The 20062-nt window shown below is 47.4% G+C and overlaps 2 protein-coding genes across 12 annotated transcripts in view; both read left to right on the forward strand.

The window, feature by feature from the left end:
- The window catches only part of cobll1b (cordon-bleu WH2 repeat protein-like 1b), a 32855-nt gene extending 22365 nt beyond the window's left edge, over positions 1–10490 (forward strand). For 8 of the 9 annotated variants that reach the window (XM_081713566.1, XM_081713568.1, XM_081713567.1 and 5 more), the window contains 8 exons: positions 1618–1885; positions 2005–2075; positions 2273–3849; positions 4854–4994; positions 5784–7512; positions 9289–9375; positions 9721–9747; positions 10310–10490. In XM_081713566.1, the coding sequence (XP_081569692.1) occupies positions 1618–1885; positions 2005–2075; positions 2273–3849; positions 4854–4994; positions 5784–5858 (2132 nt within the window). In that variant the 3' untranslated portion in view covers positions 5859–7512; positions 9289–9375; positions 9721–9747; positions 10310–10490. The remainder of the gene's footprint in view (positions 1–1617; positions 1886–2004; positions 2076–2272; positions 3850–4853; positions 4995–5783; positions 7513–9288; positions 9376–9720; positions 9748–10309) is intronic. The other variant, XM_035523534.2, reaches the window with a different exon arrangement.
- Positions 10491–11541: 1051 nt separating this feature from the next.
- grb14 (growth factor receptor-bound protein 14) overlaps positions 11542–20062 on the forward strand; it is a 34711-nt gene continuing 26190 nt past the window's right edge. The window contains exons 1-2 of one of the 3 annotated variants that reach the window (XR_014123441.1): positions 11542–12138; positions 13669–13777. Coding sequence is in view for 2 of the 3 variants with exons in the window: in XM_081713572.1 (XP_081569698.1) it covers positions 11936–12138; positions 13669–13777 (312 nt within the window). In the remaining variant the exon portion in view is untranslated. The remainder of the gene's footprint in view (positions 12139–13668; positions 13778–20062) is intronic. The other 2 variants (XM_081713572.1, XM_035523540.2) reach the window with 2 other exon arrangements.

The following is a 20062-nucleotide window of genomic DNA, read 5'->3' on the forward strand; positions in this document are numbered from 1 at the left end:
TTTAAATGCTGCTGGAACCCGCTTTCTCTCTGTCTCACTCCTCTCTGTGTCTCTCATACTCACTTGAGTTTTCTAATCTTCACTGACGTGTACCGTGATCTGCGTGTGTACGCGTGTGCCCGTGTGCGCTGAATTTTTAATAAACCTTTCGTCTTTTCTAAGCAGCTCAGAGTTTGAAATATCTCACTGTGTCAACAGTATGTTCTAAAGTGTCAGTAAAAAAAAAGCGATCCTGAAATTTGGGCCAATCTCCGACTGCCTGCTTCTCCAGCCCTGCCCCGCTCCCCTGCTGACTGCAATAATCAGCTTCACGGAGGAGGACTGGGAGGAGTGAAGACCGCAATGAAAAATGGAGGGGGGGGGGGGGGGGGTGGAAAAAAGAAAGATGGACAAAGAAAGGGATTAAGACATATACAGGGAGCAAATGATAGAAAAAGACAGGCGCACAGAAGCGAGAAAGAAAAACAGGGGGAGGGAGGGATGGAAGAGCGTAAGCCCAGGCTGCGGACGCCTGTACCTTTATCCAGGACACTCCACAGCGAGGAGGAGAAATGGAGAGAGACTGAGACATAGAGAGAGCGAGACAGAGAGAGCACAGAGTGCTTTGCAGAGACGAGCTCTCCCTTTGAATGTTCCTTCTGCTCGAGTCTCCGGCGACAGCCCTTGAAGTCCTGAACGCAGGGCTAGCGGGGGGCACGGGGGGAACAAGACGTCTTAATTAAGAGCGATTCGCTGGGTCTGAAGAGGCGTGCGGTGCAGCGCGCTGCTCCGGCCTACCTGCTCTGCTGCCGCATTAATACTGAAAATACCCAGCAAGCTGCTCCTGTCAGCCCATTATGTAAGCTTCTCGCAGTCGCTGTGGAAGGGGAGGATGTGGATCTGGTTATTAAGCCGCAGTTAAACTGGCCGCCGAGCTTTCAGAGAAAATAGAGCAGATGGAAAACCATCTAGATATTGTCTGGAACTCAATAGGCGAAGCTCCAGTCCACTGACCTTGGCAAACTTTTATAATTGGATAATTTTATAACCAATATAGATTGTCAGAAATGAGCCCAGAGGGGGAAAAATGGCATAAAATGAGCTCTTATCTCAGTTTCAGGAGTAAGCCAGTCTACGTATCAGTCAGTGCGATGCAGTTGTTTAGGACTCAGTGGCCACAGTCTACAAATGGACGCATGAAAACAGCATGAAGGAGCTGCAGAAGGAGGCAAGACTCCACCGGTAAAGGCATCCTGCGCTACATAGCACCAGAACAGGGAACCTCAGGCTAAAGGAAGCATGAATAGGAAAATCAAAAACAGGGGCATTCGCATGATGGATGTTAAATGAGCCGATTATACAGATGAATGGGATTAACGGGACAGCAAAGGTCCAGGCGGTCACTGGTTTTGTTGGACACTCTGAACGATAAAAATATGAGCATGTAGCAGAATGTGGGTTCTAGTGGGAAGCGATAATAGTTATGGGAAGATGGTGTCAGCATGGAGTAAAATGCACCACTGCACCTCAACACTGGCATCTTCAAAACAACTGACAATTTACTCACATACACAAGTATATATGTATATTACATAACATTTAGGTGTCTTATTACTAATATTTGATGTGGTGCTGCAGGCTTGCAGCAAACTCTGGAGGAGATCCAGGAGAAAGAGGAGGCACCCGTAGCCACTGAGACACCCGAGGTGCCAATGAGCTCCAGCCCTGCTCCTGAGAGTCCCAGCCCCAATCAGGAGCTTCTGGAGGACAACAGCAGCATCAACCTGTCCGCTGACGTCTCCCTTGGCTCTGGCAGAGTGGGGACCACCTCCCCCTCTGAGGACTTGGACATGGGGACCGTGGCGGTGCCTGTGGGAAGCTCGGAAGATCTGACCACAGATGGCAAGTACGACACTCTTGCAGAGATGAAAGCAAGGCTTGTTTTTTGTTGTCGTGTTTGTTTTTTTAGTCTGGTAGATTTGCTGGATGGGTTGCAAAGCTATACATGATTTTCATTCCTGACAGACTAGCTGCAGACTCACAGGTGAATGGGGATGAACCAAAGGCTCACACGCCATGGCAGCCAGCAGATGATGGTGCGTTGTGTACACCACTGAAATGTAAACTCATAGGCACACACTGGAAGAGGTGCAATGTTTAAGGTGTCTGTTTAATAAATTAAAATGGTGATAGAAATTTGGAGAGATTTGGCAGATCACTTCAGGGCAAAATAAAAGGAAAATATTCTTGCGTGACAGTGCCTGACTGTGTTTACTATTTTGCTCATATGCAGCTGGTATCGAGGAGCTGCTTGAAACAGCCTCCGCGACTGCAGAAAAGTCTACAGATCTGAGGGCCGCGAGGTGCGGCCAAGCAGAGGTCCCTCGGGACATTGCAGCCCCTGATCCTGCCTCTTTGCATGCCCTCACACACCCTCAAGCAGCAGAGCCTCAGGCACCCCCCAGGTCCAGCCCTGCTGGAGCAGCCTCAGGCGCCGAACCCACTGCGTCTGACGAGGGGCGCACGCACACAGAGATCCAGACGGAGGAGTGGGGCGAGCCGGCTGAGATTTTCCCCAGCCCGCCGCCAGAGCTTCTGCCTGTGGGTTCGAAGAGGGACATGGCCACGTCTACGGAGGAGCTCTTCAATGCCACGGCTCGCCCGGCCTTGGCTGAGCCTGTCTCAGCTCACAGCCCTCAGAGCCCCCCGTCCGGGCACCCTCAGGCCCCTACCGGCCAGCCATTAGTGCACGCCCACGCCCCTGAGAGCTGCCCACCTGTGCACGCTCAGGCCCCCACCAGCCATCCGTCCATGGGTCCCCCGGCCCCTGAAAGCCAGTCGTCTTCGCTGCTCCCATCCGCCACCAAAGCGGGCCACCTGCACTACATTACTGACTCCGAGCCCAGGCCCAAGCCGTCCAACGAGCTCACCCGGGAATACATCCCCAAAGTGGGCATGACCACCTACACCATCGTGCCTCAGAGGTCCCTGGACAAGCTGCGCGTTTTCGAGGTGGAGCTCACACTGGAGTCGGCCCTTGCTCCTGAGGCTCGTCACGCCGCCGCTGAGGGTGAAGCGTCCAAGACTCCTGCCTCCTCGCCTCCTCAGCCCAGCAACGGCCGTGCCTCGCCAGGGCCACTGGGCGAGCTCTCACGCTCGGCTCCCCGCTCGCCGATGTCTCCCATGGAATCGGACAATTCAGGCTCTAAGATCAAAGAGAAGAAAGTTCCACCTGCCACGAGGCCCAAACCAGCCTCTTTCCGTGTGCCGCAGCACAAAAGAACACCTGGGAGTTACGTGAACTCCGCGGCGGTGCGCAGCCTGAGCGTGAGTGATGGCTGCAGCGGTGGAGCTGCGGGAGGGGGCCACATCGAGTCCCCCGACGGCCCGCAGAGAGGGAGTTATGCCGGGGAAACGCACGAGTGCTTTCCCCCTCCACCGCCAGCCGTCCAGTGGGGGGAGGAGGAAAAGGAGCCCGAGGGGCCACAGCAAGCAGCTCTTCCGCCACCTCCGCCGCCTCAGCTGGAACAGGAGGAGTCGGAGACACCCACGCCGCTTCTCTCCCCGAAAGAGGCCGCAGCACCCGGGCAGCGGGTGCGCTCCCAGCTGCCCCGCCAGCTGAGCCTGCCCCTTAGGGAGCAGCCGCCCGCTGGCCTCTCACTGGACAAGCTCCGGAGCTTCACAGCACCCAAGCCATACTTGCCGGTCATGTCCTCCCGCTTCGCCCAGGCCGTCTCCTCCGCCGTCCGGAGGTCCCACTCGCTTCCCTACAGCTCTGTGGGGCAGGCCGCCCACAAGGTGCCTTTGGTACTTCACAGACACGGACCGATCAGAGGGTCGAGCGGGTTGCCGGAATCACCCACCGGTCCCGTGAGTGTGAATCCTGACTGTGCATAGGGCATCTTTTCCTAAGCAGCTTGAAAACGAGCATATGAGTGTAGCGGTGACCATTTTCAGAGCACGAATGCAGTTGCTAATTGTAGACATGACACATGTCCGTGCTTACACCATTTCTCACCGAGACATTTAAAGCGATACCCAGTATTCACAATGAGCAGCGAATGGTTAACCAAATATCATAAAAGCAAGACAAAGCTCCTTTTACTGTGTGGTGTTTTTTTTATTACAGTGACGCATGTGCCTTAGTAATCTGTGACCCAGAGTGACCCATCTCCTCCTGCGGAGCTCATGTCACGCAGGGTCACCTGCGAGTGTGCTCAATAATGCAGGAAGGCGCTGTTCTTCTCTTTCAACCTGCACAATGCGCCGTTTTCCCCTCGGTGGCATCGTAGCCCAGCGTCTCGGAGAAAAGCTTTGTTCACCGAAGGGCTACAGTGTGCATGCCGCCCTGCACAGTGACAGACGATCCCGTGTTTGTGTCTCTCTGGTCGCAGACAAAAACGTCGACCAAAGAGCATGCCATGCGAGGTGTAACCCAGTGTCACCAGCCAGCCGCCTGGCGGAAAGTTTTTGTTGCATGTATTTGCGTGCGCACTCATGCGTGCACGCATGTAGCTTTTAAAGTGGTCCCTGACAGGTAGTCAATCTGTGACAGGGTCCAGAGCGTGGTGTATCTGATCTCTTCCAGAGAGAATTGCTTACTTGCGCCTTCTCTACGATGCTCTTTACTGTTCTTTGTACATTATACAAGCGCATTACATGAATAAATGTCTGTGTGCGCATGTGTATTTGGTAATGTGTGCACATGTGTGGGGTGGTGTTAGTAGTGTTCTGTGTGATAGGCCATTAGGCCATTGAGATGTTTCATGTGTCCACAAGGGACAGATCAAAACAATATGTTAGCTTGCAACTCCTTCGCACGCACCTTTTAAAAAAGAAATTTGGGCTCCATGTGTGCATGTTTTCCTGTGTAGGATGTGAACAGTGGATCCCGGCAGATGGAGAGTGATGGAAAGGCCTGGCCTCCGATGGCACGCTACGGTGACCTGGAGCCGAGCGTTCCTCCCAACACACCCAGCGGGACGCAAAAGAACGGAACGGCCGAACTGGCACCAGTGAGTGGACTGGACCTTCCCTCTATAGCACCCCTTTAACTCCACAGGCAGGCAGAGCCCAGCACAGCGTCAAGCCCTGGAGATTAATCACAGTTAGGCGCTAAAGTTCCTGTATATAACAGCTCAGTGGCTAAATCTGAATTGATATGCATCGTAAGAGTTTTTTCAGACTTGCCCCCTTTGGTCAGGCAATTTGGAATCCAGGCGTGTCTGCCTTCTGCCTGTGGTTCATCTGGGCAGGAGCCAGGCGGACTCAGGTGTGGTTATGTTCAAGGGCGAAAGACGTTTGACACAAAGGAAGTGCTGAATATGGGGCTGTCTGTAGAAGTTGCGTGGGTAACTTGTTAGCTAGAGCCATGTCAAAACACCCATATTGTGTGTGTGAGCCAGGGAAGGGACTATATGCAGTACTTTCTGGATATGCAGGCTGATATATGCCAGCTGTTAGATTCAACACACAAGAGCGCAGAGTAGGCTGTGAAAGCAGAGGGCACCGGTTGTATACCAGATCTATACATCACTGAGCCAACATTGTGCCAAGAATCCCATCCTTTTTTCTCAACTTCGAGCCTGGCTGGTTTCTATAAGTTAGTGTGAAACCTGTCTGTAATCTGACAAAATTGATACAACAATCTTAACAGCTTGGTTTTAACCAAAATTCAAGTGACCTTTTAAGCTTAATACCAATTGAACCCTAACTACACTACCACTGTACAGTACAGTACGAAGAGCTCTATCTGGCTACTCTACTTCATGTCCTAAGTCAGCCTTGTTTATATTTGTTTGCAGGAATGTGTGGCGTCTCCTGTGACATGTCCCACGCAGGAAAGTTTGCCAGAGGCAACAAAGTGTCAGGACGAGTAAAGCAGTTCTTTTGGTTTAGCTCTGCTCCCACAACGCCTTAGTGAGCCGGCTCAGGTTCAGATAACCTCAGGTGCCACCGGCCAACCCACCCGATTCCCCTTCCCTGGTCAAACAGAGGAGGCTGCAGTTCAACACCTCCTGGACCAGACCTGGACGGTTACTGTGCTGGAGGGCCACTGCACTGCACTTGAACATCTCCCTGTTCTGGGGCTTGAAATTAGCTTAGTTGAAACAAGCACAGAAAAAGAAGAAAGACTAAAGTCTGCAGTACTGTGGCCCTTTAGGATCAAAAATGCCACCTCTATCTTTCCCTCTTGTCTGTCTAAGATATGTCTCAGGGTAAGACTGAAACTAGTCTAGGCTCAGTTCTTACCTTTTACATCCTGATGATTAACACTCTCTGGACTGACTTTGGATCAGCACTCTTACTCTGAGATGTTTAATGTAGCACATATGGCCCTGGCGTCACTGTGCTGATACTTAGAAAACCTGGAGCAACTGAAGGAAGTAGATCACTGGGATTTAAACCTAGAGGTTCTAAAGCAGGGAACATGCCTGGTTTGTAAGAGATTCAGAGGTTTATCACCATCTCTTGCTTTTATTTTATTCTATTTCAAAATGATTTTGAAAATGTATTAACTGTTATTTTTAATTATGTATATGTTCAGTTTTATGGAAGTTTTTGTTTTATTTGTGATTTTCCCCTTTAACTTATTAGTTGTAGGGTGTAGAAAACTACCAGTGCAGAAAAGATACTTAAATATGCCAAGCTGGTGTTGCTTTATACCTGAGTGCATGTACACTGAACACGTACCGGGAGTGCTGGTAAACATTACTAGTACAAAAATCAGAATTAATCAGAAAGAATTAAGCAGTATGTAATGAGGTGTACCTACACAAACATTAAAATGCATTTCACATGGGTGTTGTGTTTAACAAACAGGTATAAGGGGTACCAAAAATGTCTTTTCAACAAAGCTGAGCTCAAGAAGAAACACACTGGTCTGCTCATGCTTGTTTTAAAATACTGCTGTAATATCGGAAATTACTATCTCCAATGAGTACATTAAAGTATAACTCACGAGTCATGCAGGTGTTTATTACTGCATTTCTCTATAATTCGGGAGATCCGTGAGACAGTTGAGGTGATCCGTTTACGTTTACAGAACGACTCAGTTACGGTCACGTTGATATGTTGACCAGTGCAACTCAGTGTCTGAATTACAGAAATCTAACAATAAAACGGATAAAAACACAACTACTAACGTTATATGGTTTTTTCCCCCCAAATACAGAATCTTCTAGCCTCTTTGTGCATTCTTGTAGGAGGATTCATAAAGTTATACAACAGTAAGATAAGGCTGAAATACGATAGGCTGCGTTAATTCACCCAATCTTTTACCGTGAGAAGGTAAGTGCGGCGGGGTGCGCCTCAGCACGAGCTAAACGTTAACGTAGGGCCTGTGTGGCGCGCGTGTCACTACACCCTGTGACGTAGCGCTTGTGCATGAATAATAGCTCGCGCCCCTTATCCCCGGTGAGCACGCGTGTAAAAAAAAAAAAAAAAAAAAAAAAAAAAAAAGGAGGGGGGCGTCCGAACGGTTACCGGGCAGCGATGGTAGCGAGGGAAGGAGCGCCTCCGAGGTCCGAGCAGGTACGGTGCTGCTGCCCGCCGAGCCGCGTCGCTTTGGTCGTACGCGATGCATGCCATCAGGTTCTTTACTACTGCTCGCTTGCTGCTCTTAATATCTTCGCTCCGTGTTTCTCCGCTACTTTGGACGCCGTTTTGGTCGTGCAATTCACAGGCTCCGGCGTGCGCTATTTCACGGCCACTGTAACGTTACATCACGATAGATCAACGCTCCGTTTGAAATACGCAGTCAGCAAAAAAAAAAAGGAAAAAAAGGAAAAAAAGTGTGTTGCCAGCGTTTATTCCTTAATGAATGTACAAAAGCCAGCTTTTAAGTTTATCTGTGTGTTTTGACGTGACCCAACGAACGCGTTTCACCTTGCGCGACTACGGAGAATGGTTTTCTAGTATTGTAGCGACTCTTTAGGTAGGCTGTGTACAGCAGGTAGAGTTTATTCTTATTCTACTTCGCTGTGCAAGATCAGCAGTATTGCTACAGTGCCTTTTATTTAAAAGATCGGCGCCCGGTTCTAACGTGTTAGGAAAACGAAAATAATTACCATTTTCCAAGTGCAAGTAAGAACAGGGACAACTTTACTGACCTTGTCTGCACACCACATATGTTTGCGGCGCACCAGATGTTTGGACCCTGTCTGAGTTTTAGCTCATTTTTCAGTCTCGCGATGGCCTGCTTCACTGCCCTTGACGTGTCCTCGTGTTAACAAAAGCGACAACACACAGCTGATCAAAAACAAACAAACAAACACACACACAACAAACAGGGTGACAGTGTCTTACGATTTTGGGTCCTAATTCCTCTAATTCACGTGATATAGGCGTGCAAACGTCTCTCAAAACTTGACAGTGTGAAGCTTATCTTCACAGTTTATTGTTGCAGAGTACAGAGCCAAGACAGTGAAATATTAAAAGCCTGCGTGCACAAATATATGTAAGTCATTATTATTTACTAAATATCAGATTGTTCATAATTTGCCTAAACAACAGCTTGAATTCTGCTTGACATCAATTTTAGTCTGCGTTATTGAAAAATTCACATCATTCCAGCATTCATTTGGTGTTACTATTCAAATGAAATAAATGCCATTATACTAGTTAAAGCAAATGGGCAAAAATAGGATATTTCGTTACATTTAAATTTCGGTAAAGGGAAAAAGGTTTAGTTATATTAGTTCATTTTTGACATTCTCTTCTTTGGTTTACGAATACAGTAATGTAATTTAGAAAAGCTTGGCTGCATGATGTCAGTGAGAACGTTCGCTACACCGACCCGAACCAGCCGTGGGTTCAGTGTTCAGCAGTATGTCTGTAAGTTTATGGCAATGTTGTGCAATAACGTAGACCCAAACCTTCGTGTTTCAGCCAGAGTCTTATGTGACAGTTTGTTTCTTGGAATTCCCAGGACTATTTCGATAGTATTGAAAATGAGAAGTTAATTAACAGAAATAACTAATGGATGAAAAAATCCACACCCTCAAGCCATGGAAAACTGAAGATGCATCATTAATTGAGATGCCTGCGCATCTGAGCTTTGCCTTCGGTCTGTTTTTGAATGTATAAAGTGGAAGGGATGTCTTTACCACAGAGGGCTCCTATTGTTTCAGTGGCATGTGGTGATCAGTCAAGCACACACTGTCTCCTCCAGCTTCTCCCATGTCAACACAAATATCTTACCTCTGCCACAGAGAGGCAAACATTGAAACGTGTCATTTGTCAACACTTTGCATGTATTGTTCTGTTTCTGAGTAATATAGTATGTTTGTGTGGTGTGCTGTACCACAGATATGTATTTCCCAATTGAACTGGGAGAAACGGAGGACTCGAGATAAATCAAGTCTGCTGGTTTAGCCAGCCAATTTATATGCTCAGGTAATTTCTGCAATTTCATGAATTCATAACATGAAATGATGATGATGCACGTTCTGTCAATAACTGGATGTTTAACATCGATAAAACTACTGGTGCTAATTGTGCTCGCACGGCTGCTGTGCAGAGTTGGAGCTAACTGTGCTTGCTCACTAACAGGATGGGACAGCACCTCTGACAGGTAATCACTAGTGGCTTGTTGTATATCAGTTTTATCTTAGACTGATGTGCATGTGATGTGCTCATCAAATGGGTGCACTAATGAATCACAGGACTTTTTGCTTGTGTGCAGTGACTTCGCTGGTATCCCACATACCACCCTTTATGTTCTGTTTGTGTTTTTGATAGGTCTCACAGGATACCCAAACATATAAGGTACCTTAGAGTGCCTAACCCTAGCTATTGTAATGTAGCAGTAATAATATTTAACAAATGGGAATACAAAACCTTTGCAGCCCTATCTTAATTTAGAGCAGGGAGTTACATTCCAGTGGAGAGTTTACCTGTGCATTTCCTCCTAGGTGTTAATGTATTACCTAATATATAACCTAACAAATGTAGCCTTGATAGTAAATGAGTGTGTTCAATCTCATAGTGCATCACACAAAATGCACTAGCTGGTTTAAGTTGCCATTGGTGTTGAAAGTAATGCTTGCTTTCATATCTTATAATGATCCCTGTGCTATAAACCTCTGGTTCTCATCTGGAGCTCTTAAAAATATGAATGGCTTCTCTATATAAAGCTGATTATGACCAGTTTTTTTTTAATAATTGTAATGTTTTTGGTATTCAAGTCTCCACTGGGGCAAAGCAAGTAACAAGATGGGTATTGGCCGTGTGGTCTATCGCCTTACCGTCTGGTCTACTGCCTTGCAATCAAAGGGGTTGTTCAAGTGTAATTGTCTTGTCATTTTTTCATGTTGTTTTGTAATTTCAGTGCACACTGCAGAAACAGGGAGCCAGAAAAGAGCATTCAGGAGGCTGAAATGGATTTATTTTTATGATGCCAAGAAATAAAACTGCACTTACTAATAGAGATCATCAAAAAAGTGACCCCACGATTACCCCAAAACTTGTTTATACCAATAAACCCGTTCCAGTAATGTCTAAAGTTCAAATGCATGACTGTGTTTTTGTATAAGGACATTCTCAAACTTGGTACATTTTGGCAAATAGTCTTGCATTCTCATTCCTTGATTCTAAAGCTGAGACTGTGTGCTCAGAAGTTCAGAAGAGCAGATGGAAGTCTTGCTTTAGGAATTCATATTCGACCCGCTACTGAAATATGAAAGTGCAACTCATCCTGAGGGGACACTCTAATATGGTTATGCATTAGCATGCATGCATGTGTGTGTGTGTCTGCACAAGAGGAACGCCTCCCTACTGTTTATAGGGAGAGGCATTTTTTCTTTGTGGATGTGGGTCTCGTTTCCTCTCCACTGCCCGGTCTAGCTCTCTCCTTCCTGAGTCCCTCTTCCTCCCTGTTACCTACTAAATGTCAGGTAGATATGCCTTAGTAGGAGGGCATGAAACCTGATGTGTCTCTGTATGTTCTATTACTGGCTTTTCGTAGAAGAGGTGCTCGGCTGCTGTCCCTCTAGTAGACCCAAAGTGTCAACTTGTTTTTGTTATCTCCAGTTCGTTCTACCGCTGTGGATGTGAGGTGGCACGTGGTTTACGCATGTCCATTCATCGTTATTATTTTTTTTCTCTCTTTGTTCTATCCATCTCTCTGTCTGTCTCTTCTCTCAGCGGCTTGTGCGGTTATATTCTAAATGTTTATAAGGGAGAAACACATACTACACACACACACACACACACACAGAGTCTTCGCTACTTCTGATTCAGCCCTTCCAAGGCTGTCTGGCTTCAGTGTGGCTGTGGAACTGCACAGAAGAGAGGAGGATGAGGAGGAGGATGAGGAGGAGGAGAGGGGCAGGACAGCCGGGGGGGTGGGGGGGTGCAGTGTGAACGCCGTGACAACGGAACAGCAGGTTTTACTTTCTGGCTGACCGCCAGGCCTCATTACAGCACAAAGTTGCATACCGACAACGAAAAACCCTTTTGTAGGAGCAAACTGCTTGACCAGGTCTCCGTTCCAGGTACAAAAAACGAATGAAAAAAGTAGAAATGCAAAACAAAAGAGCCCAAAAAAGAGGGAGCTAGAGAAAAAAAACGTAGCTGAGTCTTTTGGAGCAGGGCTAAGTAGAGGGGATGAAACAGTGGAAGGGATTTTGAGCTGGGAGCTGTGTGTGAGTGTGAGCAGTGCTCATTCGCGAGTCATCGAGTTAAAAATAACTTTATTGTGGTAGATCATGTTTTGGTAGGAGGGACCTGCTTCCCATGCTAGGACAGCCTGTCGGGCAAGGGAGCAGTCTGTGTGTCTGTGTGAGTGTGTGTGTGTGTGTGTGTGCGCGTGCTGACGGAAGAGGAGTGCTGCACCGTGGCACATACACACACACACACACACACATGCGCGCGTGCCTGCGCTTACTCTGCTCCCCTGACGGCGTGTGTCCTGTGCCCTGTGCTTTAGATGATGCGGTGGATATAAGCAGCATCCATGAGCGCTATGAGCGACTCTCCGGATGAGCTCGACGCACCAGGCAGCCTCCGCGAGAGAGCGGCCATCTTCTGCCAGGGGAACATGAGCATGCTGGGAGGCGACCCTGCCCTCATCCCACTGCGCTCGCCAGTCCAGCCGCCCGGGGCCCTACCCAGCAAGACCGTTGATACCACCGCTGCCGGCCTCTTCAGAGGGACTAGGTAGGGCTGCTCTCTACCCCCATCCTCCCACAGGGCCCTGGGGCTCCCAGTGCTGCCTGCAATCGCAAAACTCTGCGCTGTAATGGGCTCTGCTCGCTTTAGTATTGATTATAGTGTTTAAACAAGCGTTGTGCCAAGCAAGTCTGAAGTGCCAATCTATGCGTGCAGATGTCTGTATGAGGGTGTGCACACACTTGTGCGAGCGCCGTCAAACGCGCAAGTCTCATTCCGGCAGTGTTTCCTTTCTTTGCGACTGTGTGTGTCTCTGTCTGTCAGCGTCTGCAACTCAGTTTTCAGTGGTTAATCTTTAACGTGTGTAATCGGCGCGGACCCGCTGCAGAAGCACAGAGCACTCATTGTGCCCTCTCCCACGGGTTTGTCTGAACAGTACAGTAGACTTTGTCCCTGTAAACAGCGTCCCGGCACTCGCCTCTGTATCCCCACTGACAGCTCGGACATGCGTGCAGACACTGGCCCCGGATCAAGCACCTGCTCTTTTCCAGACGCTGCTGGGTAACTCAGTAACTGCAGCGTTAACAGGGAGCTCTGTGATACGGCCAGAGACGCCCGGAAACGCCGGGAGAGATGCGTGTGCTTAGAGATTGGATCGGCTGGCCTGCGCGACGGCGCTTTCTTGCTGAAGTGCCGCCCTTTGTCCGCCCCACCCCTCTGGGGGTGGAGAAGGGTTGGGATTAACAGGACGTGCTCAGTGTGTTTGTGGCGTAAACAACAATCAAAACAAACATGGCCACTGTGCTTCATGATAACGTAAACCTGCCTCAGTTAGCCAGACGACAGGATTATGAACACATTATGGTGTTTATAATACACACATATACAAACAAACACACAAGCAAATTATCACAATATATATTCACTTTTACTTTCTCTCTCTCTCTCTCCCCTCTTCTCCCCACTTTAACACTGTGCATTGTCCCCTAGAATATCTCTATTCTCCCTCAGCTATGCAGCTCAGACCCAGTCGTTCATTATAATGTACACAATTTATTCTGCAGCGTCCATCTGATTCATTAATACCTGTTTCCAGGCTGCCCAGGGGTTGTGGGGCGGGGGGGGGGGGGGCGTGTCAGTGACAGTATGCGGCCCATTAGAAGGGATGAGCTCACAGCTCCAGACCCGTTGCTCCTCGTGCTGCATGAACAATGAGATGGGTCGCAGGTAGACGCGATGATGTCATCCCTTGCTTATGAGTGCGCATCTCCAAGGAGACGGGGCTCCAGTCAGCTGGCCTGTCAGCCCAATGACCTCACCTCTGGTTCCTGGCCTGCAGAAGGCTTGCAAAGTGTCGACATTTTCCTAATAAGGGCAGCTCTTGGTTCCATTAGCAAGACTGGGCTATCTAAAGATCATCTCTTGTTAATCTTTCATATACTGTGATGGTTTTTACTGCATTAATGTTCGGAGGACACATTTCATGGCCTCATTCTCACAGGCTCTCTCTTGCGCTTTCTTGCTTTCTCTCTCTCTCTCTCTCTCTCTCTCTCTCTCTCTCTCTCTCTCTCTCTGTAGGAAATACAGAGAGGGGGAAGAGATGCAGATGAGCCTGGTCTCAAGTCCCTTCCCAGACCTCTTCCCTTCAGAGTGCTTGTTACCCTGGACCAAAACCAGCGCATCTCAGGTAGGACAGTCTCCTCGCTCCCAAAGCCTCCCTCCATACCGAAACACAGCAGACCACAACAACTCCAAATAAGATGAAGCCACCGAAACTGATTCATTTAAACAACAAAAGCACAAATCGGGCCAATCTGACAGAGCCGGGCCCCTGCAAAGGCCAACTGGACTGTATTGCGTCCTGCCATCCAAAAGGAGTCCTCCAGTGAGGCCCCTTCACGCCCCTGCCCTCGTCTTGAGAAGCACAGCACTGGGAGGCTATCAGTGAAAAACAAACACGGTCAGTGTGCGGGCTTATCTCCCCGCTGTTTACACTTTAATGTCATGACAACCGTTTTGTGTTGCGTTACTGTTCCGTCAGCTGCCCGTTCTGCTCCTGCCACAGGCAGGCAGGCGCTGTTGCGCGTGAGGGCGTCACACGTGTGGGCGTGTCGCGTGAGGGCGTCACACGTGTGGGCGTGTGGCTGCGGGGTTTTGCCAACACACTGAAAAGCATGCACTGTCGCTGCCATTGCCGGCTCGTGAGTTTTAATCTTTTATCTTTGTCGATGGTGTTTAACAGCTGAAAAGTTCCACCGTAGTCCAAAAATTCCGAAATGAACGTGCGCTAGCAGGAGGCATGCTGGTGGGTGTGCGCGCACGTGTGTTTCTGTGTGTGTGCATGTGCGTAGACAAATGTGTGTTAGAGAGGAAGAAAATGCAGGGTCAGCGTAAATTCCTCTCAGTGCTATGCTTGTTAGTTGTTTTAGTGTTGGAGAGCTGATCAGAGATCAGTGGTTGCTTCCCCTGTTTTGGATGTGAGCTGGGGGAGTTGATCCTTATGCTCCGAAGCTCACCAGGCCTTCACACCACTGCCCTCTTTATCTTTCCTCAGCAACGTGTGTGGTCATTTGCTTGCAACGCAGACGCTAGTTTGTTAGGTTCACTTCAGTTATATGTTATGTGTAGATTGCTAATAATAATGTGTCTATGAAGGTTTTCGGTCATCCAGGTTAATGAATTACTGAATTACTGAATTGTCTTGTAGTGTAAAGTTTAAGACATTTTGTCATTTATGTGATAGGCTTCACCAGTTTAACTGAGACTGGGGAAATTCAACAGCTTTTAAATCTGGTGATTCATACCCATGACTGCCTGAAACTCAAATTAGGGCCACAGTTAGTTTATGGTGGTGTGTCTTATTAATCAAGGAAAGCAAGTGAAAAAGTGAAAGGAGTTGAAAATGGCTGGAAGTCATAGTTTTTATTGATGGTATACATCAGGATCTCCTGTTGGGTATTGGGAGTGTATTGGTGTAAAAGACACCGTTTACAGACGGACAATCACTTGTGTTTGTAACCCTTGATTTCCAACTTATGTAGGTTAACAAAAATTGTTAAAAATTGTTAAAAATTGAGACTTAAGCCACATGGAATTGAACTAATTTACCTTGTATGTATTTAAAAGAGGGGAAACCCAACATGCAGGTATGTACATTTTGGCATATGTCCACCATATGGTTTTTTGTGATGGTCTTCATGTCTGAGTGTAGCTGGTGTTTATTTTTGCCAGTCTCGATGCAACCATTGAAGAAGGCAAGTGACTGGGTGAAACAGTGAATGAAAAAGCAAACGGAAGAATGATGAGTGAAGTGGAAAGTTCCTCCAGTGCTATTTCAGAGGTCTGGTGAGGAAGACAGTTTGGGAGACTGACCCAGACACTCAGTTGTGCCGACATGACTGTGGGGCTGTATAGATGTGCTAATTACTATCAGGTGTGTGTGTTTGTCATACAGAAAGGGCAGAGGGACGGCACGCTGTGTGTATGCATGTGTGTAAGATAGTTTTGTGTGTGTGTGTGTGTGTGTGTGTGACAGAAAGGCCAGCTCGGACTTGTGCTAAAGGCTGAAATTACAGCCTGCAGAGCACCACACAGCATAGTGGAGGAGCCAGTGGCAAGCTGCCCCAAGCTCTCTCAATGAATAATTTTTCAGGCTTTATCATCCTCTCCATAGATATCCAGTGGCTCTATCCTTAATAATTTGTGTGATTCAGCACTTAGTGCAGCTAATCAGACTGCTCATTGTTTTCTTGCTCCTGCTTTGACCAGCTATCTGTTAAAAGGGCATTTGTTATATCTTTCTCTTTGCTTTTTATAAGGGTTTTTTTGAGACGTAGGTCATGGTACAAACCAGAGCCTGTTACCTGATTTGGCTCACACTGGCCAGAAGTCTCTGCGTTAGTGAGCGACTGTGGCTCTCTCTGCTGCTGTGGAAGCCCTGTGAGAGGGTACTGCCTGCAGTGCCTTTTGTCTTTCCGTGGTTTCGGAGGAATGGAGCGGTGAGGTTGTGGCTGCAGCATGCAGGATGACACCGGCATGCCCCCGGGCTCGCGCGGGCCATCCCCGGATGCCGCCCCGCTGGGTGGATGGGGCGCTGTGAACTTGCATGCCAGCCTGACTCGGACTGCCAGGCCTTCGGACGAAGCACGCCTGCAGAGTTACCATGCCACCACTGCAGTCATCCATGCAGCGATGACATCATCCCCTCCCCCAGCCTGCTGCTGAGCACAGTGAGAGGGTTGGACTAGGTTAAGTATTGCATCATCGCTGCCCCCACCCTCCTACCCCCATCCCTTCTTCCCCAACTACAACCCCAACCCCGATCTTAATGGCCCGCAGTTGCCTTTGAAGGTTGGGTTTTATAGCTCAGACAGGACTGAAAATAGATGCCGACTTTGATTTCCCCCTTGAGAATTCTTCCTTCAGAAATTAGATTTATAGGCAGCCCCACTGGAATCTTGGTCTTTATATTTGTAACCTTCTTTAAGGGATTTGGATTGCACCAGACTGCAGTTCCTCTCTTCCTATTCGTTGAACTGCTGCAGGAGCAGTAACAGGTCTCGGTGTTATGGAGTGTCATAGTTATCAACAAGAGGGCACTGTTCCCCAGATATTAAAGTATAGCGAAAACGCACGCTCCCATGTTCAAGCCCTTGAGCTGAGAACATCACACACGTGCTCTTTTGCCTTTTCAGCCAACACAGGCTGGTCACGACGCCGTCAAAGACATTTCTGTCTCGTGCTCCAACGAGATGACCCCCCGTGCCGTACAAAGAAAGGGCCTTTTTGTCTTGCTTGCACCAGGGGGTGAAGTTTACACCACAGACGTGCGCGTCCCCTTAACGAGGTCCGTATTGTTTAGCTGTGTGTTTGTTGGGGGACTTGCAGCTCGTTGTCAGCCGGTCCGATGGGTTGCGGGGGGGTCCGGCCTTTGCCTTAGCGGGGCTGTAACCAGTTACTTCACCAGTGAGAAAACGCCTTGAGCTGGGTTCTGCGTTTGCAGTGTCTTACCGCATTTCTCACCCTGTTGTCCTAAAGCCCTTTACGAGCTACATGCGTGACCCTCGCTTGTCCCGCCCAGATCCGCTTCCCTGCTCCAGGAAATGCACGCTCAGCACCGCTGTTTCACGTCCCCACACCCAAACTTCAGTCCTCCTCCGCGCATGCATGCTGGCATGGCCACATGGCCACCGCGAGCCAGAATCACACGCGGGACGTGGCGGCACGGGGACGTCTCCGTTTTGGAAAACATGAAGGATCCCACTGTTTCGGCTCGAGGTTCCTGCAGCCTGGAGTGATCCCTTAAAGGGAATTCATGAATGAGGAAGAGAAAAGCCTTCTCCCATGGACGCGTTCTGTTTTCGGGCATGCTGCCGCAGTTGTGGTTTCTGTGTTTATGCTTGCCTTTAGTCAGTGTCTTATCTCAGCCCCATGCTGCATCGGTTAGTTACATAAGTATGCCTATATGTATGGTCTCATAGCAATTATGTACGTTTTGACCGTGACTGCCAGTTTATTTATGGAGCAAATTACAGCTCTAAACACATCTCAGCATCATCCTTTATAGTTCAAGGACTGCAGGTTATCCTTTCCCCTCGACACAGACTAAGAACATGCTGTAATATTTCAAGGCAACAGAAGGTATTATTAGCCTAAATACTCTCTCTCTCTCTCTCTCCTCTCTCTGCACCACAATTTGTCCTTCCTTTATTGCTGAGCCAGTTAAATTTGTACTAAATTTGTCCAAGACCAAATGTTGCTTTGAGAATCCCCTTCCCCTGAGCCAGCCAGATTCAGTGGTTTTCAGTGTGGACTTAGCAGCTCTGATGCCCCCTCACACATGGGAATGAGAGGGAGGTTCGCCTGGAAATGAAGCATTTTGATGAAACACCTCACCACTGTGCCCCACCAAATACTATATGGCACCCCAGCCTCAAAGCAGAGGAATTGACAGGTATCAGAGTGGTGATGTAAATTACGTGAGTTATTACTGAAGAATAAATAAATTAAAAATGTGCCATTTCTATTACCCTGCATTTCAATTACACGGATAGGAAAGCTTTTAACAAGCACAGCGCACTGATAATGTGGCAAACAGTTGTTTTGACTGAAGAAAGCAGGTGCAGTGATTGCAGGAGCCTCAGTTTCAGCTTTGTCATCCGCTGTTGGACGTGTGTTTGTGTGTGCATGTGTGTCTGTGTCCAAAAATAGCCCCATGTAGCAACGCTGAAAAGACATAAACATGATGTGAAAACCATAGTCGCACCGTGGGACAAGACAGTGAAGTGTCATGGGTGTCCCAGAGCAGTAATGTCTACTTATGTATTCATTCAGACTCACTTAGTGCCTGTAATGATCATGATTTTCTTAGTGAAAGAGCATTTGTGTATGTGTTTGAATGTGTTGCGAACATAAAATTGTTAGTTTTTCTTTTTGAAGTTATTTGTCTGTGTGTGTGTGTGTGTGTGTGTGTGTGTGTGTGTGTGTGTGTGTGTGTGTGTGTGTGTGTGTGTGAGAGAGAGAGAGAGAGAGAGAGAGAGAGAGAGAGAGAGAGAGAGAGACAGACAGACAGACAGAGACATGGGCATTAGGGGCACACTTAGTGGACGAGCTTGTGAAATAAAATCCTGCTGCTCTTTGGATTATGACCTCAGTCTTGCTCACACTACCCCCTCAGGGACCCAACAACTGCTGCAAATACAGCGACACACACTCCAAATGCAGCCTTATGACATGGAAAATGAACATTTCTGCTTCTATCCCCTTGATAATTTAAATAAATTCACATTTCTGTTTGGTCACCTTTAGATTAGGCACAATGCTTTTTAAAAAATTTGCTTTCCTTTACAATTTGAACTTGATGGAAAGTGTAATCTGCCATTTGGGTTCCACTGCCAACTGCAAGACGAGGCAGATAACGTGGCCAGTCTCACCAGATATGTTGGAATCCATTTTGTTAGTTTAGTTGCATTTTATTGTTCAAGGCAAGACTTTAAGATGCTCATCTGAAATATCGGATTAATACTTCTGACACTCCTGAAAATGGATTTAACTTGCGGACTGTCAGTTTGATTAATTATAACTAATCCTCTTTTGCATAACTCTGAAGCAGTGTTCTGCCTAGACAAATATTGTACAGTTCTCAGTGACTTAAATCAATTTCAGTTCATTATTTTTTTTTAGTCTTATGATTATGATAGTTATTATGTGAATTAAGAATTTTTTTGACCTGCCTAAATTCAGTATGCAAGTGATCTGACAGCATTAATCTGATAATCTACCAAGATTAGACTGATTATAGATGATACTCATAACAGGTTTTCTTAACTGCTTAAACGTCACACTTGACATGTCATCTCGGTTTCAAAGAACATTTATGCACACCCATAAGATTGGAATAGTTGGCAAAACTGCCTACAAAATCCATTTTTGAACTCAGTCCAAATTTACTATAAATCAGTTGAAGAGAATTTTGCATTAAGTATGGAAAACATTGTGAAATCTTCAGTTGTCCTACAGTCAAAAATGATCCTTTGAGTAAAATGCAATTTTTAGCATAGACTATAGATAAACATTTTACATGCATTCCAGCTTTCCTCATGTTGTTTCAGTTTAGTTGATTAGCAGACCATGATATGATGCTAGTGCTATTCAAATTGTTGAGAGCAGTTGTAAAAGTAGAATAACTCTCTCTGGGGTGTGTGGTTATATGAAAATAAACTGCTCCAAGGGAGAATCAACCCTTCCTCTTTGCATCTGTGTTGCATCACACAACTCTCTCTCTCATATTCATATATATATATAAAATCACACTCTCTCACACACACACACACACTCACACACACACACACACACAAGTGATTTACAATTATGTAAAGCAATTGAGGGTTAAGGGTCTTGCTCAGGGACCCAACAGTGGGGCTTGAACCAGCAACCTTAAGTACCTTAACCACTGAGCTACCACTGCCTAGTG

The sequence above is a fragment of the Electrophorus electricus genome, chromosome 4 (genome assembly GCF_041902795.1).
Source record: "Electrophorus electricus isolate QZ-2024a chromosome 4, ASM4190279v1, whole genome shotgun sequence".
Lineage (NCBI taxonomy): Eukaryota > Metazoa > Chordata > Actinopteri > Gymnotiformes > Gymnotidae > Electrophorus > Electrophorus electricus.